This window comes from Capra hircus, chromosome 9, assembly GCF_001704415.2.
Source record: "Capra hircus breed San Clemente chromosome 9, ASM170441v1, whole genome shotgun sequence".
NCBI classification, from domain to species: domain Eukaryota; kingdom Metazoa; phylum Chordata; class Mammalia; order Artiodactyla; family Bovidae; genus Capra; species Capra hircus.
In genome coordinates, this window is record NC_030816.1 from 75211511 (window position 1) to 75234488 (window position 22978).

The window sequence follows — 22978 nt, forward strand, 5'->3', positions numbered from 1 at the left end:
AATGCTCCATGACCCAGCAACCCCATTCATAGAACTGTATGCAGCCATGGGTGATTAGTTACACTAATGATGCTACAGCCACACAGTGCAATGTATTCAGTTAGTTACTTAATGAATCATTAAAAATAAATAATACAGATTTTCATCTGAGGAAAGAGATTTCCTCCCCTGGCATATTTTTCCTTTAGAGCACTTTCTCTGTTTATAATTTTCTATTTATCAGTGTGATTTTTCACTGCATGTCTGACTCTTCAGTGGATTCCAAGCTCCAAGAGACCATAATCTCACTTGGCTCATTGGTGTATTTGTTCTTAGTGCTTTGTGTACTGTCTGGTGCCTGGAAAGCTATGGGATGAATGAGTAAGTGTGTGTGAGCATGTGTGCAGATTTTCACTAATGTCAGGCAGACTGAAACGTTGAGAAGGACCTATCTCTGGGTGGGAAGTTGCAGGTCAGACCTATGTTTACCCCTTTGCTCCTCCATGACCTCAGGCAAGTCACTTATCTAAGCCTTGGATGTAATGACAAGACCTCAGATATCCAATTAAATGGTTCCTTATACGCCATGTAAATGTTTAAACTTCTAAGTTATTTAAAATGTCCTCAACCCTCAGACCACAGCCTAATACGTTCTTTTTTTTTTTTTTTAGTGAACTTCTGCGAGACTTGGAAAACTGTGAAAATGATCCTGTGGCCATAGCAGAGTGCTTTGTGTCCAAGGTAAGCAGGGTTCATCTCTCTGAGCCAACCGAGACAGAGACACACTGTTTTCATTGTAAAGTTAAGATGACCGATGTATTCTATATTGGATGAAGTTCACCACTGATCTCTCTCACTCTGAGGGGTTTTTCTCCCCACTAGCCAGGGGAAAAAAAATTCAGTTCTCAGTAAGTTGTGTAGTCACTTCAGTTGTGTCCAACTCTTTGCAGCCCCGTGGATCGTAGGCCCCAGATTCCTCTGTCCATGGGATTCTCCAGGCAAGAATACTGGAGTGGGTTGCCATTCCCTTCTCTAGAGGGTCTTCCCGACCCAGGGATGGAACCCACATCTCTTACGTCTCCTGCGTTGGCAGGCGGGTTCTTTACCACTAGAGCCACCTGGGAAGCCCAATAACTTAGCAGTTGTTTTAGAACTTGTGTAATAAATATTTAAGTGATGCTACATATCTGTCCTAAGAAAGACTTTAAGCTTGGGAAGAGGAGAGTCCAGAATAGAAGAATGTTAGGAAAATAAGTACATATAAAATATGACTAGATCAGTTATAAAAATCTGTAAGAATAGAAATACTTTACACATAAATATATATATATATATTTAAGATACTGCCATATATATATGTATACATAGACATATATAGATAAACATATATATATATATATATGGCACTAGCTTACTCATTTAGTGGAAAAACAGACCAGAATTAATATCCTGCCTCTTAAATATGCCCTTTAATTCTCCTGCTTTCTTCTCAAGTTGCACTGGTGGCTTAGAAAAAATGCAAGGAGAGGATTTGAATTTTAAAGCTTAAATGACAGTCAGTTTATATTCTGTACCCAGGTAAGAGAATTCTGAAACATATAAGGGAATCCTTTACAACATTACTTTCTTGATGTCCTACTGTAAATAGAATCTTGTCTTACGTTTCTCTAAAAATTCAGCAGCTTTTGTTTGGAAAACCTCTAGCAGAAATTGTTTTTCCAGCAAAACTTCATGTGATTTTTACAGTTGTGGTTTCAAATGTACAAAGGTTGAGGCAAAGTTCATGATGGCGCTTTTGGGTCAACTGAGAGTTAGCACCTCATTTAGAGTCTCGGAGGCCAATGTGAACTTGGAGACGTCCTCCCAGCCTGACCGGGTTCCGGGGTTATTCCATAAGGTTATTTCTGATGATCCAATGGTTTTGAATCCAAACATAACACTCTAGGTTCTACTCAAGTGGGGCTCCTTAAAGGCAGTTGACGGACTTACATATAAAACACTCCTGACTTTGTGGGTGACAGTGTGTGTGTTAACATACAAAATGTTTGTGCACACATACTTACACACACAATTCTTCTCACAAGTGGCCTGTGTCACCAGGAAGGGTAAGAATTTGGAAAAGAGAAGGAAAATGAAAGAGGGAGAAATGGGTAAAAGATAAGGCTGAGTATATCAAAGAAGCTGTGTTAGAATAACCACAGTGAATAAACAACATAGAAGCTTTCGGAAACATTGGGGCTTTTCTGGTAACTGTAATCACAAGTTGATTAAAGACGGTCCAGCATATGCTTAGCTCTGGCTTAATTATTCACATAAAAGTTTGTTTATGCACCAGGTTGCCAACTCCCAAATCTGATTTCTTGTTGCGATATTGCCAAGTTTAATTGGAAGACTGATTGCAGCACTCCACACTCCTGTGTGTGAGCAGGGAATAGCGAGGGGGTGTGTGTGGGTCTGGCACAGCCTGCTTCTCACTCAGCACCCTGAAATTTAGAAGATGTTACACTTTGTGAAACACAAGCAGCTGCTCACCTCTGGGGAGGAGTGGAAAATTGCTTTAATTGAGGGGCCTTTAATGAAAGAGGTGAAGCTGGCGGTTGCCGACTGCTTTTATCTGAGTCACTGGGGCTTACACGGAGAGTCAACTTTGACCTTGCTTTTGTGGTATGGCTAGGCGACCGAAATCCCTCCTGACAAGAGAACACAGCCCTTCTTACCTGCTGCCTAGAAAAGAACAACACAGCGCTGCAGAAGCCACTCTCAGGAGGGGTGAGCGTCCCCGCCAGGCAGGCCAAGCTCTCGCCCCCCAAGCGCTCGCCTGCTCTTCGGGCTCTGGAAACACCTGGAGCGGGTTTCCGTGGCTTCCTGCCTTCACCTCCACTCTCATTTCCGTCACTCAGCTTGACTGTCAGCCAGGCTGACCCTGGGTGACATTTAGGAGGGAAGTTTGTCTTCGGAGGCTCAACTTCCCTTAACCCCCTCCTTTCACCTGATGCGTGGCCCCCTCCTCATTGGAGCCTGTCTCCTTTCAGTGTCCAGGCGTGTGTGTGTGCACGCATGCACGCAAACACACACACATATGCACATACACACACATACACGAGCCACTTGTTGAAATTATCCTCAGGAAACTGCTGGTATCAGGTAATAATATGATTAATATGATTAATGATAATATGATTGGAGTCTATTTGAGTCAATGTTGTGGGCTTCCTAAATGGCACTAGGGATAAAGAACCCCCTACCAATGCAGGAGGCATAAGAGACACAGGTTCAATCCCTGGGTCCGGGAGATCCCCTGGAGGAGGGCATGGCAACCCACTCCAGTATTCTTGCCTGGAGAATCCCATGGACACAGGAGCCCGGAGGGCTATAGTCCGTGGGGTCACAAAGAGTCAGACATGACTGAACGACTTAGCATGCACACACACAAATCAATGTCTCCTTACAGAGTAAGCCTTTCTCAGTAGTGTCCTGTAAAAACTGCTCAGTCATCAGTGAGTGTGTGTGTGTGTGTGTGTGTGTGTGAAAAGTAGAGGGAGGGAGAAAGATGGAGTAGGGAGACATTAACATTATGGCAGAAGAAACCCTAAAGTCATACAGATTTCTATTCTCTGATTATTCATTCAGGAAACGTTCAAACACCCTTCATGTTCAGTTGGCCCTGATGGCTATATTTTGGTTCTTTCATAATTAAATGTCTTATTTTGACATCATCACTAATTGCAACTTGAAAATGTTAAATAACCAGAAGAAGATATCTGTTTTTATACAATTTTCTCTCATTGCCTTCTTTCTCCCTAAATACTTCTGAAAAGGATTTGAGTGCATATCTCATAAGAAATAGTTATTCAGGGATTAACTAAATAGGAGTTACTGACTTTTGCGTAAAGCCATTATTCGAACTGTCCACAGGGCTTATAAATTTAAGATCAAATATGCATTTGGTTCTATATTAAGAATATATCAGAGATTTACATCAAAACTGCCTAATTTAAGACAGAACAGAGTCATGATGTCACAGAATGCCCCAAATTCAGTTGTGCAGAGAAGCCTTGAGGTATTTTTAGGGTAGATGATGTAATTTAGAATATTTTTATTGAGGCCATTGTGTTTGGTATTTCACATGCTGCTGCTGCTGCTGCTAAGTCACTTCAGTTGTGTCTGACTCTGTGCGACCCCGTCGATGGTAGCCCACCAGGCTCCCCCATCCCTGGGATTCTCCAGGCAAGAACACTGGAGTGGGTTGCCATTTCCTTCTCCAGTGCATGAAAGTGAAAAGTGAAAGGGAAGTCGCTCAGTCGTGTCCGACTCCTAGGGACCCCATGGACTGCAGCCCACCAGGTTCCTCCATCCATGGGATTTTCCGGGCAAGAGTACTGGAGTGGGTTGCCATTGCCTTCTCCGTCATGATGCTAAGTTTAAGGAAATCAGCCAAATAGCTGTTCAACCCCATACTGAGTGTGGCAGGAGGCAGAAACAAAGCAAGAAAGTGTGAGAGTGTGAGTGCACCCAGAGAAGGGCTCCAGGGACTTCCCAGGTGGTCCAGTGGTTAAGACTCTGCACTCTGGGCTTCCACGGTGGGGGAATACAGCTCAATCCCAGACCAAAGAATAGAGAGAGAGGGGCACTCCAGTCTGATGTTAATTTCCTGGGAGACCTTGGGCAAGTCACTGTGCCTTTCTTATCCCTGGGGAAAGTGGAACACTCCAGTGCCTTCAGGAGCTAAGCTGATGAACACAGTGCGTGAATGGGCCCAGGCAGAGGCCAGAGCGTCAAGGTACTTATGTCTTGGGGACAGAAGTGTTATGTGAAACTGTAGGCCTAGGGCCTATGGATCTAATACTTTTTCAAGAGAAGCCAGAAATCAAAAAATTTTTATCTTCTAATTTTTAGAATTTGGCAACTTAGTGTTTTTTTAAATATTATGCTTAAAACTTTGGCAGCATACTATGTTGGCAAGGCCATGGGGAAATACACACTCCTTTAACTGTGGGAAAACAAAATAGACCCTGTGGAGGGGAATTTGGCTATGTCTAGGAAAAGTACATTTGAATTCACCCTTCATTCCAGCAATCCAACTTCCAGAAATCTATCCTAAAGATACAGTGACAAAATCTCAACAAAGGTGATGTTATACTTTATAGTACTAATTGTTACAATTTATAAATCTAAGGTACACCCGTGTATGTGTGCGTGCCCAATTGTGTCTCATTCTTTGCGACCCCATGGACTGCAGCCCACCAGGCTGCTCAGTGGGGTTTTTCAGGCAAGAATACTGGAGTGGGTTGCCATTTCCTTCTCCAGGCGACCTTCCTGACCCAGGATCAAACCTGCATCTCCTGCATTGGCAGGCGGATTCTTTACCACTGAGCCACCCACAGAAATATGCAATACATGGAAACAGCCCAAACATTCATGAACAAAACCTGGTTGAATAAGCTGTGGCATATTCACATAATAGAGTAGTACAAAGCATTAAAAGCAAATAAAGAATATTGCTATATACTACCAGAAAGGGGATGGGGTGGGGAGTCTAGCACTGTGGTTCCCAGAGTGTGGTCTCTGGGCCACATCATATAGGAACTTGTTGGAAAGCAGATTCTCAGGCCCTACCCAGACCTACCAAATCAGAAACTCTGGGGGTGCAACCCAGTAATCTGTGTTTTAATAAGCTCTCAAGTTAATTCTAATGCTCAAGTTTGAGAATCACTGACATAACTTGCTTTTATTTACCTAGAAATGGGTAAAGTTATACTTATATTTCAATGTGTATGTTTAAAAAAAATTTTTTTAAGATAAACTGTAAGATTAGAAGTTGGTTCCTGAGGGGAGAGGCAGGGAATGGACTAGAATGAGAAGACATAGAAGCCAGACTTCTCTGAGTGTGCATTTCTTTGGAGAGTTGACTTTGAAACCATGTATTTATTTTACATAATTATAAGACAAAGTTAAAGTTTAAAACAGCCTTCAAAAAATGAAAGCAGATTGAAACAATGAACCTAACTGTGAATCCAGTTTGTAGCTTGACCACACAGAGGAAAATGGCAATCAACCAAAAAATATGCTATGGGCAAAATACAGCAAATACATCCTTAACCGTTTTCAGTAATGATATCATATATGATGGTTTCAGTATTGTTATTCCAAAATTGTGTGTATTGTGGGATAAAGCAAATGAATATTCACAGTTGTGTCATTCAGAACTGGAATTGGCAAAAGAAAGAAAATACAGATTAAGAATGAGGCTAATTAGAAACACTCTAGTCCTGAATCTGAATTGCAAGTATTAGCATGAACTAAGCATGTGTTTCTGTTAGGTCCATACCATTTCTGTCCTTTATCGAGCCCATCTTTGCATGAAATGTTCCCTTGGTATCTCCAGTTTTCTTGAAGAGATCTCTAGTCTTTCCCATTCTATTCTTTTCCTCTACTTCTTTGCATTGATCTCTGAGGAAGGCTTTCTTATCTCTTCTTGCTATTCTTTGGAACTCTGCATTCAGATGCTTATATCTTTCCTTTTCCCCTTTGCTTTTTGCTTCTCTTCTTTTCACAGCTATTTGTAAGGCCTCCCCAGACAGCCATTTTGCTTTTTTGCATTTCTTTTCCATGGGGATGGTCTTGATCCCTGTCTCCTGTACAATGTAACAAACCTCATTTCATAGTTCATCAGGCACTCTGTCTATCAGATCTAGTCCCTTAAATCTATTCCTTACTTCCACTGTATAATCATAAGGGATTTGATTTAGGTCATACCTGAATGATCTAGTGGTTTTCCCTACTTTCTTCAATTTAAGTCTGAATTTGGCAATAAGGAGTTCGTGATCTGAGCCACAGTCAGCTCCCGGTCTTGTTTTTGCTGACTGTATAGAGCTTCTCCATCTTTGGCTGCAAAGAATATAATCAATCTGATTTCGGTGTTGACCATCTGGTGCTGTCCATGTGTAGAATCTTCTCTTGTGTTGTTGGAAGAGGGTGTTTGCAGAGACATTACTTTGCCAACAAAGATCTGTCTAGTCAAGGCTATGGTTTTTCCATTGGTCATGTATGGATGTGAGAGTTGGACTGTGAAGAAAGCTGAGTGCCGAAGAATTGATGCTTTTGAACTGTGGTGCTGGAGAAGACTCTTGAGAGTCCCTTGGACTGCAAGGAGATCCAACCAGTCCATTCTGAAGGAGATCAGCCCTGGGATTTCTTTGGAAGGAATGATGCTAAAGCTGAAACTCCAATATTTTGGCCACCTCATGTGAAGAGTTGACTCATTGGAAAAGACTCTGATGCTGGGAGGCATTGGGGCAGGAGGAAAAGGGGACAACAGAGGATGAGATGGCTGGATGGCATCACTGACTCGATGGACGTGGGTTTGGGTGAACTCTGGGAGATGGTGATAGACAGGGAGGCCTGGCGTGCTGCAATTAATGGGGTCGCAAAGAGTCGGACACGACTGAGCAACTGAACTGAAGCATGTGTTATAGCTTTAGAAACACCATATTTCTAACTCTGTCCACTGAAAAGGCCTAGAAATGATAATTAACCTGGTAGCAAGAGCATCGCTAACGCTCAGATTGTGATTCCCACATACTGTTGCCTACGTGAAGGAATCCGGGCTCCGGGAGAACGAGTGTGGGAGGGAAATGTGCAAGAGGATCTGAAACATCTTGTCACCCCAGAAAGCAGGGAGCTACTGGAGGCTGTAGGTCAGGTCACAGATACTCAAGAAGAGGCTCCTATTGGCCAAAGATGGGATCGTTTGAGCATCAGTAAAAAGATAGCAAACTAAAAACAACTGAAAGTCATGAAATATGTTTATATTCATGAAATTCACAGTGATGTTAAAAAACCCAAGTCCTTTACACGATATTAGAGAGCCGATGCATTATTTTGAAAATTAAGGAAAGGAATCAAGCATTTATCCTGTCTTTCCCATACAAACCACAAACTGCAGGGTAACTAATCTAAGGCAATTCCTTTCTTGGAAAAAAGAAATCTGGCTAATGAATGAAGAAAGAATAGTAGAATTGGAAATATCACCATTTTGCAGCCCTTCATGAATTAAAAGACCTAAGCAGTAATTACCAATGATTATTAACATCATAGAAAGAAACAACCAGTTCCTATGCCTCTCAATTTAAGTACAATCCAGTCTGTGATGTACTTGGGCCAAATTATGGAACCTAAATCCAGTCAAGCCTCTTCTAAACCACAAGGAGTGTGGAAGACAGAGAAACCTAGTAAAGAAAGCCGTAGGGACTTGATCAGCAAAACTGAGACTGCAGGAGAAATCGTCTGGCTTCTTCAACTTAATTGCAGGGGGGAAATAAGAGGGGGGATTAATAGATTAGAAGGGACTGAGATATCAACAATATCAAGTTACTGTGTATGGATGTTATTTGGAATACAGAGCAAACAGAAAACTATAATTTTTAAAAAGAAAAGAAAAAATAGGAATAGTGATAATGAACCTTCATGATATTATGAAATTATTTATTTACATTTTCTTGAAGTAAAGTTGGTTTATAATGTGTTTAGTTTCTGCTATATGGCAAAATGACTCCGTTTTTTAATACATATATATATATATATATATGTTTCTTTCCATGTTCTTTTCCATTATGGTACCTCACAGGATATTGAATATAGTCCCCTATGCTATACAGTAGATATATACTACTATATATATTGCTGTTTATCCATCTTATATGTATAATAGTTGGCATCTGCTAATGCCAACCTCCCAGTCCTTCCCATGGAATTATTTAAAGATAATAATAGCATTGTGGTAATGTTTCTCTTTTAGGGTTCTCTTGTTAAATATATATACTAAAGTATTTGCAAGTAAGTGAAAGGATATTATGTCTAGAATTTGTTGATAAGGGAATCTGGAATCAATCTGCTGATAAGGGAACCATAGCAAAAGGCAAGAATCCCCCATTAGTTAGCCAAACATTTAATGTGTTTGAGGCATTGCTGCAGTGCTAGATGTACAAATGAGTAGACTTGGATCCTGCTTTCAAATAATTTTCAGCTTCATAGGAGAGAGGGGCATTCATTAGTTCAAAAAACATTATGTGCCAGGCAAGCACACTATGGCCCCACTCCTGCAGAAACTCACAGTGTAGAGTGGCAGAAGATGCACAAAAAATGTCACGCTCATTTGGCAAATGCTCTAAGATAGGTTGGTACTGAGTGTTGTGGGACCCCAGAGTAGGAGCAATTGGCTCAGTCCAAGAACTCAAGAAAGTCCCCTGAGAAGAAATAAAGCCTCAGTTCAATGTCAAAAGGTGCCTAGTGGCTGTCCAGTGAAAAAGGTGGGAAAGACCATGGGCAGAGGAAGCTGCACACACAGGGCTTGAAAGTATTCCCTTGCACATGCTTCCAACATGTTCTGACCACATAATATTTAAATTATCTGCTTATATTTCTCTCTCACCCTGCAAATGCCCCAGAGGACCATGAGCACCTGGGAACAAAAACCCTGCTGTCTTCCTCTTCCTATTTGCCTTCAGATTCATCTAACATAGCAGATGCTCAATAAGTATTTAATGATCGATCTCAAATGAGTTCAAGTGCATGTGGATTCTAGGTATAAATCAAGGTAGTTAAAATGGCACGAATGATTGCCACAGGGACTCAGAAGACAGGCCAAGGTGGTTAGAGAAACAGCTTATAAAACAACATCTTTTAAAGGATGAATGATATATCTTTTATTTTTCATTGAATGTTGTTGTCTCTACTTTTTTTTTAGCCTATTACATCTCTTTTGTTTCCTTGCAGAGTGAAGAGTTCCACATTTATACCCAGTATTGCACGAACTATCCAAGGTACGCCTGGTGAATGTGTGGAAATACTTTTGCTTACCTTCATGTTGCTTGAGGTCGGTCAACGCAGTATATGTGGTCAGTGGGCACTATGTGCCTGGCGCTGTGCAGAATACTGTGGGAAAACTGCAGAAATGCTGAGAACGGATCACAGGGGTATCCTGATCCTGATCCATTCAGGCCTAGGGACTACCCGGCAGAGCCAGCCTGGGGGGAAAATTGTGAATGACCTTGGAGGAGACCAAAAAGATTGTTAGGTGTCCTCCACTGGACTCCTAGAAGTGTTTGGCTAGAAGAAGGCTTATCTATTAACCCTTTTGTGTGTGTGCTGTGTTTTTAAGAATGTGGGATGCCCTGCTAATGAGTTTATATAATCTACCTGGGGATAAAATAGGTTATATTTTTGCTATGTAAGTTTTAGAAGCTACGCAAGTTTTATGGAGCTCAGAGAAGGGAATGATCATGATAAGCTTCCTACCTGGACCATCAATTCAGGTTCACTTACCCCAGAGGTGCTGGCAGGAGGGCCGTTGAAGGAGCAGCCTCAGTGATCATTCAGTAAGGGAATCAGGTCTAAGACCATGACTCACTCTGCTGGAAATCTTTTTTTCTGCAAAAGACATTTATTGAGCACTTAGTAATTTCAAGTGCTACTCTTGGTGCTATAAATACAAAATGTGGTTGAATTTCATTTTCCCAACAATCTAGAGATGTTAAGGGATTAAAGAAAGGCAGAATGCACAGGCAACACAGGGCCTGGCCCTGATAAGCCCTCCAGAAGTGCTTGTTTATCACCATCCCTGCCCCATCCCCACTGCATGGATGAAGTCATCGAGCCTCCAGTAGGTTTATTGAATTTACAGGAGTCACACAGCTGACATGTGAGCGGACCCAGCTGAGATTTAAACCAAGGTTGGTCTGGCCTCAGACCTCATGCTGCCACATCCTTGTAGAATTTCTGAAGCTTTGTGATTCCCTCTGCCCCGTACCTTTCTACTGTCTGTCTGCCCATGACTAGCAGGACTGGCATTGTTATGGTAGGCATGAACCAGGAAGAGAGCTCAGGGAACTTTTATCCACTCTGTAGCCACTCTTGGTATGGACGTGTCCGTAAAGATAAAGTGGGTGCTGGAGTCCACCTTGAAGAGAATCCAGCAGGCTGAGCCCCTCATGCCACTGTGGTCAGGGAGAGCAGGTGGGTCATTCCTGCCTGGTGGTAGAAAGCCAGTGTGGATTAAAGGATGTGACCAGAGGCTTGGGCTTACCGTGGCAAAACTCTTTCCATTGAAGGATTTTCACATCCTCCTCTAAATACTGGTCTGCATATTGTGCTGTGGTGATTTATTTGGTTGGTGGCCAGGCATGTTTTTCCCAGGTTTCTCTGAAAACAAAACAAAACCCCACATGCAGATTAGTACATTTATCCATTTCCTTATCTGTAGACCCACCCACACTTTACACAGTTTCACTTACACAATGCTGTCTCCTAAAACATTTGTTGCCACCTCTCTGCTAAAGATAATCAGGACATTGTAGGATGCCCCAACTAAATCTGTGGTCCTTATGCCAAAAGCCAGCATTATACCACACCCTGATGCAGAGAAATCACAGAATCAGGCCTCAACTTCTCCATAGACCTTCCTTCTGAGAGAAATGGAAAACCTTTCCAACTCTGAAGAATCAGCAGAGCCCTGGACCCAGTTATCGGGAGCCAGATGCTAGAGTGGCTTGTGTGGAGGATTATGTCTGTGTAAATTTCATTATAAACATGTCATTGGAAGAAATATCTTCTGAATATTTAGTTTTGGGGGTTTATATTAAGATTTTTCTAACTTCGTAATAAGAATGGAGAGTGCAAAATGAAAGCAACTTTTATAAACTAGGCTGCTTCAGGGTGCGGACAGGCACAGTCATTTGTGCAAGGACATATCTGAGGGCCTGTCCTTCATGGTGCACAAGTCCACATTCTGTGTACACTGGCGGGAGATAGGAGCTAATAACCCATGCCTTCAAGCAGTTCATTTTCTTTTGAGGGTCAGAACTGAACCAAATGCAATAGTGGGACAGCCATTAGGAAAGAGCAAATCAGTGAAGATAAGTCAGCGCAGCACCACCTCAGTCATGAGTAACAGAGGCTAAAGATGTATGAGATAAGGCAGGAGAAGTCAGGACAGTTTCCTGGAGGAAGTGTTTTGTATTTCAGATCTGACTTTAAAGAAGGAAAGAAACGTGTTAGCAGGGAGATGCTCCCAGGCCCTCTCAGTGAAGTGGGTACATCCGAGTCTTGCCCAGTTGTGTGGTTTTCATGTTCATAGGAAAAGATTTTCTCTCATCCCCCCTCCTAACCATTTGCTCTCTGAGGCCCGAGCTTTCCCTCCCCTCCCCTGTCTTCACAAGCCGTGAGCACCAGGTGTTTCAGCCCATCTGACAACGTGTCTTCTCCCTTTGGACCTGGGCTGGTGATATTAAGTGTCTCCTGCACGCCTTGACAGGTGTCCTTCTTCATAGCAGTCATGCCCCAGTGACTTCCCTGGGAAGAGGCTCAAGCCCTCCCTCTTGTCCCCAGGGAGAGGGCCAGACCCACTCAGGTCATTGTCCTCAAATGTCCCCACGTGGCCTCAATCTGGAGTTCAGTGTGCTTAGCATCTCCTGCAGGTGTCTTATCCTTGTGCAAGAACTCAAGACTTCAGAGGGTTAGACAGCCAGTGAGCAGCTAATTCTGACTCTAAAGAGCCTTAGAAAAGTCCCTGGGTTCCATGGTAAAGAATTGTTTTGAAATCTTGACTTGAAGGGAAAAATAAATCTGTTTGAATAGATATTTCTCCAAGCAGTCAGACACAAAAGGGATTCTGATCATTTCGTCAGGAGACCACCGTCCATGTCACTTCCTTCCAAGGAGTTTTATTTTGTTGTTTGGCTCCAATTTTCTGAATTAATTCTGAAAACCTATTAAGACTTGGGGAGAAAGGGGCTGAAATCACTTCCACCTGCTTCTAACTTATGAGACCATGAGATTTTAATTTACGTGTGTGTGTGACCTCACAAGACCACCAGCTTACTTCATGGATAAGATGTGAGTGTTGTTTCAGCCATCTCTCTAGAATGTTTGGGGGCCATACTTCTTGCCTTTGGAGTAGAGAAGGAATCCTGAGCCATTTTTCTAATACACTCTGTAAAGCACAGTCCTTGAGGACCAAGGTTAACCAGCTGTTTCAAAAACTGAATTTAGAATGAGGAGAGAGATACCTGGAGGTGGACAAAAAGGTCTGTTCAGAGATTCTCAAAGGGAAGTTCCCTGGGGGACGAGGTCTCCAAAGACCTGCATGTAACATCACACACGTTGTGCACTTACACAAACACAACCAGCAGAGCAGGCGACAGAAGTCTGGCAGGGGGCTGGGTCTGCTGGAAAGAAGCCACTCCTTTTTCTTAGTACGATGGTGACCGCTCCTTGCAGTGTAACTTGTGAAAACTGAACGCAGATGTGAAGTTGAACAGCGAACAAAGATGCTCATGTGTGTGCGCTCACTCGCTCCACGTGTCCAACTCTTTGCAAGCCCATGGACCGTAGCCCACCAGGCTCCTCTGCCTATGGAATTTTCTAGGCAAGAATACTGGAATGAGTTGCCATTTCCTATTCCAGGGGATCTTCCCGACCCAGGGCTCAGACCCGCGCCTTTTGCGTTTCCTGTATTGGCAGGCAGATTCTTTAAATTGGGGTTCCATCCAATTTAAATCCCCTTTGGCAAGTCCTGTGTCCTGATAGGGGCTTCATCTCCCTGAAGGACAGAGCTGGTAGCTTAGATGTCATGTGTCCATGTTTCACTGCCCTCTTATAGTGTCTTTTTCTAATTCACCCAGAGGTGAATCGGGACCAGACTCACCCAGTTCAACCAGAGGGACACTTTTTCCTCACCTGCCCAGAGGCCTTCTAGTCTACCTATTGCTCTATTGCCACTTTATCTGCTTTAAGGCCGTGATACACTGGCATTTAAAGGACTTGCCTGGCGGCTCAGATGGTAAAGAATCCAGCTGCAATGCAGGAGACCTAGGTTCATCCCCGAGTCAGGAAGATCGCCCAAAGGAGGGCATGGCAACCCACGCCAGTATTCTTGCCTGGAGAATTCCATGAATAGACAGGCTACAGTCCATGGGGTCGCCAAGTTGGACATGAGTGAGCAACTAACATTTTCACTTTCACCGGCATTGATTTTAAAATATTCTTGCAGATCCGTGGCCGTGCTAACAGAGTGTATGAGGAACAAGATGCTGGCCAAATTCTTCAGGGAACGGCAGGAAACTTTGAAACACTCACTGCCTCTGGGGTCCTATCTCTTGAAGCCAGTTCAGCGGATTCTCAAGTATCATCTCCTTTTGCATGTAAGTTTCTGCCTGTACTGGAAGGACTTTCTAGAGGCTAAGGGTTTTATGTGTATATATTAAGTTTAGGAGAAAAAAAAAATCAAAAGTGGCTGTGGACATATGGAAACATTTTCCACACTCATACTTTACAACTGACTAATCTGCTTTGAGGAATTAGAGATATTTATGTGGTAGCCCTGAAGCCTCATTGATAACAGCCAAGTAGAAAGATTCATTTTAGCTCTAATGGTGAAAGGGCTTACAAGTCCTTCACTCCAGGCAGTGACAGTTTCAAGCAAGGAGCTGTCTTTTTAATGAACAACAGATTTTTTTGTGTATGCTTTATTTTACTTCCATGAGCCCAGATTCAGTAGGCAGTTGGGAGTAAGAGCTGTTTGTCAAAGACTGGCTTTCGTAGGAGCAAAGAGAAAGGGCTGAAAGGAGAGAAGACAGATGAGCAGTGTGATAAATGTCTTTGAGCTGGGCTTCACCTCACTTTGGGTTCTGTTCTCTTTATATCATTTCCCATTATTTGTACAAAATTTAAGGAGGCTTTAGAAACAAAAGTAGACATATTCTCATTTCTTATCCTCTAAGGAAGCTGATAAAAATGGAAAACAGCATTCTCAAAAGTAATTTCATTCCGTAAGGAGGGTGAATTGCCTTGGCATTTTGACAAAGACAGGATAGCCCAGTGGTTAGGTTAGGAGCAGGGCTGTGGTCAAGACACTACCTGGGTTCCAGTTCTGGGCCATTTCCCACATTCATGGTACCTCACAGGCAGTCAATACAGAAAAACTGTTATTTTTATTTTGTTACTTTATTTTATTAATTGGAGTATAATTGCTTTCAATGGGGCTTCCCTGATGTAAAGAAACTGCCTGCAATACAGGAGACCCAGGTTTGATCCCTGTGTTGGGAAGATCCCCTGGAGAAGAGAATGGCTACCCACTCCAGTATTCTTGCCTGGAGAATCCCATGGACAGAGGAGCCTGGTGGGCTGCGATGTTGTGTTAGTTTCTGGTGTACAGCAAAGTGAATCAGCTACATGTTTACAGATATACCCTTCCCTCTTGAGCCTTCCTCCCACACCCCTACTTTATTATTTTTAATGCTACATTAAAAATCTTTTCTTAAAAGATTGAAATCCAGGGTTCCTATCTATATCAACATGCCTGCAGTATACATGTATCTCTTTTTAAATGATCCCAGGCGTCTAACTTGGTTAAGCATTCCAAGGTTGCCTGGTTCACACGCATTTAAAACTGAAAGCACTCTTTATGGTCCATCTTTACCAAAAATTTCTCAGCTTTGTCTGTTTGCCTGTGTGGCCCATCTTGGGAGTCTTGTGTCCTATGAAACCACATTGTGGATATTACTTTAGTTGTTCGATTGGCTTTAATGACCCCTAAATTTAGTGGGATTAATTTACTAAATCAGTGCCAAATAATTCTTTAAAAAATACTGGCTTTCCCACGATAGATCTTTGCTGGACTCTGCTAATATGGTATAGACTGTAGCCTGCAAGGCTCCTCTGTCCATGGAATTCTTCAGGCAAGAATACTGGAGTGGGCTGCCATTCCCTTCTCCAGGGGATCTTCCTGACCCAGGGATCGAACTCGGGTCTCCTGCATCACAGGCAGATTCTTTACCATCTGAGCCACCAGGGAAACCCATCTGAGTCCAGTGTGTCCCAATAATATCTACCTAATGGCTTTCTAGACAGTAAGTCAATCAAAAGAAAAGTCTCAGATCTCTGTCGCTTAAACAAGACTCCACTTGAGATTCTTACAAAGAGTTAACTGCTAGGAAGAACAGCCCTCACCCTCTAAATTAAAAGCTGGGATATTAGTACATGCTGTTATAACAAAATGCCATAGCCTGGGTGACTTGGACAGCAAACATTTATTTCTCAGTGTTGGAGGCTACAAGCCAAAGCCCAGGGGGCGAGCATGGCTGAGTTCTCGTTTGCAGCCGGCCTTCTCCTCTTCGCTTCCTCGCGTGGTAGAAAGAGGCAGGACTGCTCTCTGGGGTCCCTTTCATGAGAGCGCTAACCCCTTTTATGATGGCACCACTCTCGGGCCGCTTGTTTGGTCGCTAAGTCCTATTCGGTTCTCTGCAGTCCCTGGACAGCAGCATACCAGGCTCCCCTGTCCTCCACTGTCTCCCGGAGTTTGCTCAAATTCACGTCCATTGGATTAGTGATGCCATCCAACCATCTCATCCTCTGCCACCCCTTTCTCCTTTGGGTTCAGTCTTTCCCAGCATCAGGGTCTTTTCCAATGAGTTGACTCTTCGCATGATGTAGCCAAAGTATTGGCGCTTCAGCATCAGTCCTTCCAATGAATAGACAGTTGATTTCCTTTAGAACTGACTGGTTTAATCTCCTTGCAGTCCAAAGGACTCTCAAGAATCTTCTCCAGCACCACAATTCAAAATCATGAATCCTTTGGTGCTCAGCCTTCTTTATGGTCCAGCTCTCACATCTGTACGTGACTACTGGAAAAACCATACGGACCTTTGTCAGCAAAGGGATGAATCTGCTTTTTCTGCACTGTCTGGGTTTGTCATAGCTTTCCTTCCAAGAAGCAAGCTTCTTCTAATTTCATGGCTGCAGTCACCGTTTGCATGGCCTGATATTGCTACTGCTACTGCTAAGTCACTTCAGTCGTGTCTGACTCTTGGCGACCCCATGGACTGCAGCCTACCAGGCTCCTCTGTCCATGGGATTTTCCAGGCAAGAGTACTGGAGTGGGGTGCCATTGCCTTCTCCATTGCATGGCCTAGTCACCTCCAAAAGCCCCCATCCTAATCCCAGCACATTAAAGGAAAGGATTTCAACATACTAATTTGTGGAAGATACAACCACTAGGTCTGTAACAGCTGACAGTAAAGAAAAAAGGGACGAGCAGTAGTTAGATGAATTTAAAACTAACTTCCGGTTTCCTGGAGTATTTTTGCTTTCATACTTGGTTTAAAGTGTTCCTTCTGTGTCTTTCACATCCCTTCAAAGTTGTGTAGTCACCCGTGAAGATCCCCACAGGAATACACTCTGTACTTCTGAGTCTGTTTATGATCAACAGGAGTGCCTCTCAGGCTAAAAGAAGAAATGATTACTTTTTAAAGTTTGCTCTTGATCTTGCTGCTGCTACTGCTGCTGCTAAGTCACTTCAATCGTGTCCGACTCTGTGCAACCCCATAGACGGCAGCCCACCAGGCTCCCCCATCCCTGGGATTCTCCAGGCAAGAACACTGGAGTGGGTTGCCATTTGCATGAAAGTGAAATCGCTCAGTCGTGTCCAACTCTTAGTTACCCCATGGACTGCAGCCCGCCAGGCTTCTCCGCCCATGGGATTTTCCAGGCAGAAGTACTGAAGTGGGGTGCTGCCCTTGATCTTATCTGGAAGTTATTAGTGATATGGTTTCATAGGACCTTTCTAACAGCTGAGTCTGAGTGTAGAAAGAAAATGTAAATTCCTTGCCAGTTTCTAGCTGGATGGAAAGTTTGAGGATTCAGTAAAAGTGAACAAAGTGACTATAAAACAATGGAATTTTCATAATTTATACCATGAGATTCAACCTCTACCCTTGAGCTTAACATGTGTGCATGATAAGGATCATAGAACAATCTAATTGATCATAATATCTTCTTACTGTTTTAGATATTTACATTGGAATTTAGATACCTACAAGGTATTGCTGCTCTTTTAACAAGATACAGCTTCAATTAAATAAGCATTTACTTGCCACCTAGTTCTCTCGTGGGCACTTTTGAGAAGATAAAGGATTAAAGGGACTATGCAATAGTCCCTATATCCTTAGACTCACAGAAGTCTAGGGACATGTGTCTTGTGTACCTGAAAGAACTGGAAAAGAACCCTGTCCCTTTCTCATCTGCCTGGGATTGTGGAATTCCAAAGCTTAGCTAAGTGCTGGTGTTACATTCTTCTGAATATCAGAGAGTGAATACTTGAACTATAAGCTCTCTCTCAACACTCAGAAGGAGTATCTTTAGTGAATTTCATTTGGGCTTTAAAGCCTTGACTACATGAAAATACACTTTCTACAGAGGTTTTTTTTTTTTTTAAACATAATGTCCACTGTGTTCTTTTTCTTCTTTAGTTTGTTATGTACTAAGCCCTGTGTGTGATGTTTTGCTTCCTCTGGGAGAAAAAAAAAAAATCAGTATATTTTCTGTATTTTAACAGAGAGAACTATATACATTGGCCACCAGGAATTTCAGAAATCTCCTACAATCACCCTGATGTCTCTGTGAGACTTAATGGTCTATATGCTTATTTCATCATCCTTGTCAAATTCCTCCTTGTAAAATTCTAATCAACTTCTATCTTTCCTAACTCCACTTTAATTCATTCTTATCATTTCTTTGCAGGTTTTTCTGGTAGTTATCTCAAGATCTTAAGGAAAGATAGTAGTGTGTAAATAAAAAGCAAAAATAAAATGAGAAACTCATCTTAGAAGTACCATTTGTTTCAGTGAATATATGGGGGAAAAAAAGAAAATAATTAGAGTGGTTTTTTGCTGTTTGTTTGTTTTTGTTTTAGGAAATAGAAAATCACCTTGACAAGGACACAGAGGGCTACGATGTGGTGCTTGACGCCATAGACACGATGCAGAGAGTAGCCTGGCACATCAATGACATGAAGCGGAAACATGAACACGCTGTCCGCCTGCAGGTGAGGCCTCGGGGTGGCCGTGTCTGGCGAGGCCATGGGCCTATTGCTTGCTACCGTTTCCCAAATCAGATGTTAAGCCTGCTCAGTCTTGCAGGCCACCCAGGGTCTTCATCACAGATCTCGCTAAGAAACATCAGGACCAAAAAAAAAGAAAAGAGTAGGCCATCAATAATACTGATCATTGTTGAATGTAGTTATTATGACTCAGGGAACTCAAACTGGGGCTCTGTGACAACCTCAAGGGGTGGGATGGAGTGGGAGGTGGGAGGGAGGTTCAAGAGGGAGGGGTCATACGTATACCTATGGCTAATTCATGATGTATGGCAGAAACCAACACAGTATTGCAAAGTTGTTATCCTTCAATTAAAAATAAATAAATCCCTGGGTCAGGAAGATCCCCTGGAGAATGGAATGGCAATCCACTCCAGTATTCTTGCCTGGAGAATTCCGTGGACAGTGGAGCCTGACAGGCTACAGTCCATGCGGTTGCAAAGAGTCAGACACAACTGAGGGTCCAAACTGTGTAAAAGGGTTTTAAGCCTCTGTTTCTCTGTCACTAATTCACAAAGTCATGAGATGGTGAACATGTGGTGATGCGGCGGGGGACTCAGGAAGGAGGACTAAGTCCAGAACCAGGTCCTTGGCAGCTTTCCTGGGAAGGGGACGTACCGTGGCATTTTAGACCCCTCACTTTTAAAACAAGACACATTTGCTAATGTCCCTTCCATCGTCACTGTATTTAGCTCTAAATTCCTGGGAACTTTGGATGGATGCTAAGTCAGTGACCATGTCCTAGGTACCTTAGAAGATGCGCTATTTAAAAACTGAAGGTCGTGTCTGCTCAGAGACTAGGCCGAGGCTCTTGGTTGTCCCTGGAGTAACAGAAAAGCCCAGTGTGACTCCATGCTATGCAGAGCACCTGTGTTCAGCTTGGGAGAAACCCATGTCCTTTGGCCCACACATTCGAACAGAGCTCTAGGTTTCATCTATGTGCAGCCAGAGGATAGTAATTGAATGTCAAAAATCAAAGGAAGAGGACATTCTAATCTTCCAGGCCATATCTGCTTTGTGTAAGCAATAATAAAGGTTTTAATGCTTCATCATTGAAGTGTTCTGTGGACATAATGTCAGCTAGATATTCAGAAATGGCTCAGTGACTGTTTTTTCATAGCTTAGGAGTCTGTCTGGCAGTCTGAAGACACCACTAAATCAGTCTCTGGCTCTGAATCACCTCCGTTTGTACCTTCAGCTTAAGAATTTTCAAGTGGTTTTGTGGGCTGCTTAACTCAGTGCTGTTTTTTAATATTTTCATTTTCACAAAATAACAAAATCCATTTTCTTTAAAAAGTTAATATGGATATACAATATATCCCAAAGAAACTTCAAAGTCCGGTTATCCATTTCTATTTATCAAGTTCCATTAAAAATGCAATGGGGGACTTCCCTGGTGGTCCAGTGGTTAAGAATCTGCCTTCCAATGCAGAGGACATGAGTTCGATCCCTGACCGGGAAACTAAGATCCCATATGCCAAGGGGCAACCAAGCCCACACACGGGAACTACTGAACCTGTGAGCCACAACTAAGATCCGATGCAGCCAAAAGACAAAAACAAACATAAAACACACTGGTGAAGAAACGTCCATTTCCTTTCCCCCAATGAATGGGATTAATGTCAGAGAATTTCTGAGAAGATGTATCTTGTGTGATCTTCTACCAGTTTTCATTATGGGTTACTTGTATCTGGTGTGACTTCAGTTTCTGGAAGAAGGTTTTTAGGTCAGTAGCTCTGAAGGGTTTGGTCCAAGATAAGGGATGAGCATATCTTGGGAAGGATGGTGAGACGGTCACACACTGGCAGCCTCTGTTCCTGGCTTTTGAAAGACACCCTCACTGCCTTAGAGGGATTATTGCAGGAGGGGAAGAAGTAATTAGCAACCTGTCAAATAACACCTTGGTTAAGTTCTATTAACCCTGAAGAGACACCAGCCCTAAATGTCGTGGACATCAGACACCACCCAGGACCCTGAGACCCTGCTGCAGGTATTTGGACCCCATTCCTGAGGCTCAGTGGGCTTCCCAGGTGGTGCTAGTGGTAAAGAACCCACCTACCAAAGCCCAAAACATAAGAGGCACTTTCGACCTCTGGGTCAGGAAGATCCCTGGAGGTGGGCATGGCAACCCACTCCAGTACTCTTGCCTGGAGAATCCTATGGACAGAGGAACCTGGCAGGCTACCATCCATAGAGTTGTAGAGAGTCAGACATGATTGAAGGAACTCAGCATGCACGCACCCATCAAAGCTCAACAAACAGGTCCCTGGAACAGGACCTTCCCAAGGTCCTCCCCACCTTGCCCTCCCACCTCCTGTTTAATCACAGGGCATGTTCACTCTTTCAGGAGATACAGAGTTTGCTCACCAACTGGAAGGGGCCAGACCTGACCAGCTACGGGGAGCTAGTGCTCGAAGGGACCTTTCGCCTCCAGCGGGCCAAGAATGAGCGGACGCTCTTCCTCTTTGACAAGCTGCTGCTCATCACCAAGAAGAGAGATGACACGTTTACATACAAAGCCCACATCCTGGTAGGTCTGAGTGGGTGTCCCGGGTGGGGACTGGGAGCGCTGGTTCCACTCCCTTGCGAGCCTGCCTCACCCTCTCTGCTTGCCCCTCCAGTGCGGCAACCTCATGCTGGTGGAAGTGATCCCAAAGGAGCCCCTCAGCTTCAGCGTCTTCCACTACAAGAACCCCAAGCTGCAGCACACGGTTCAGGTACCAGCATCCCTTTGCCTCCCTGTGAGGCTCACCCTCATGCATGATGAGCGTCACGTGCCTGATGGCCTTTCCACGGCTTGCTGGCCACCCTGCGTGCGTCCCGTCCAGTCAGAGGTCCTAGGGGTGGCTGTGTCTTGTGAGAGGTAGGATTGCATGACTGTCCACCTCTCCTCCTGGTAGGCGAAGTCGCAGCAAGACAAACGCCTGTGGGTTCTGCACCTGAAGAGGCTGATCCTGGAGAATCATGCAGCAAAGATTCCAGCTAAGGTAAGACCATGAGGGCAACGAACAATAAAATGGAAGGGAATTCAGGTCTCAGGAAGACAGCCTGATGGGAATAAATGTACACTTTTCAAAATGAAGACTGTTGAAAGAGAAGCTACATAAGGAAACAATTGCACCAGCCATTCATACTGAAAAGATTCATATTCAGAGAGACTCTGCAGAGAGTTTTTGGTTCATTAATGTCGTTGTTGTTTGAAAGAAGAAAAATAAGGGAAAGATTGTAAAAAAATTTTCTAGAGCACTAGTACAAAATAAGGGAGTTATGAGAATTAGTCAATACTGTGCTAAGCACCTAGGGTAAATAAAGCTGGCTTAGGTTCTGTGGGAAGCAAGACCCAGACTTGGCTGTGAAGGAATCTGCAGACAAGGGAGCTAGTCCTATAAATGATGAACTGTTTGCTAAATATGATGAATTAATAGAGAGATAAGCCAAGTATTGTGGACGAGTAAAGTATTCAAGTTTATGGTCGAGTGAGGAGAGGAAAGAAAATGCCTTCTACCTCAGTCTTGGTGGAGGAGGAATATTTTTATTAAATGGGGAAAAGAACAAGGGAAACCAAGCTGAGAGAACAGCATAAACAAAAATCAAAGAGGTGTGAAAAGGGGCCCTGTGTTCAACAGCACACAGACTGTGCTCAAATGGAAGTTCTCAGATTGAATGGTCAAGTTCTCAGGAGATGGAGTAGGAGGTAAGATTAGAGAAGTGGAAAGCAGTCAGCTGACCTTGGAAGGCTTTGAACACACACACACAGACACACTGAGGAACCTGGATTATTGGAGGGGGAAGCTCCTGAAGCTTTTGGAGGGAGGGGATGGTCTGTGCTGTGGTCTGAGACTGTCATTTTGGGGGCAGTGTGACGGATAAGCTGGTAGAGCATCACTGGTAGCAGGAAAAGAATCGGCAGGTCTCCGTGGTGTGCTGGAAAGGAGAAGAGGGGCACTGCCGGGTGGCAGAAGAGGAGGAGGAGAGGCAGTGTGGAAGCGGGGAGGGAGAAGTAAGTCAGGATGAGTCAGGTGTTGGGCCAAGAGGCTGGTGTTAAGTTCCAAGACAGGCTGCCAGGGAGAG

General features: G+C 43.5%; 1 protein-coding gene across 3 annotated transcripts in view; it reads left to right on the top strand.

Annotated features, from left to right (window-relative positions):
- Nucleotides 1–22978, top strand: part of PLEKHG1 (pleckstrin homology and RhoGEF domain containing G1) — a 255986-nt gene that overhangs the window by 201039 nt on the left and 31969 nt on the right. For all 3 annotated transcript variants that reach the window (XM_018053355.1, XM_018053354.1, XM_018053356.1), the window contains 7 exons: nucleotides 651–720; nucleotides 9754–9800; nucleotides 14027–14177; nucleotides 18725–18856; nucleotides 21255–21437; nucleotides 21529–21624; nucleotides 21808–21894. In XM_018053355.1, the coding sequence (XP_017908844.1) occupies nucleotides 651–720; nucleotides 9754–9800; nucleotides 14027–14177; nucleotides 18725–18856; nucleotides 21255–21437; nucleotides 21529–21624; nucleotides 21808–21894 (766 nt within the window). The remainder of the gene's footprint in view (nucleotides 1–650; nucleotides 721–9753; nucleotides 9801–14026; nucleotides 14178–18724; nucleotides 18857–21254; nucleotides 21438–21528; nucleotides 21625–21807; nucleotides 21895–22978) is intronic.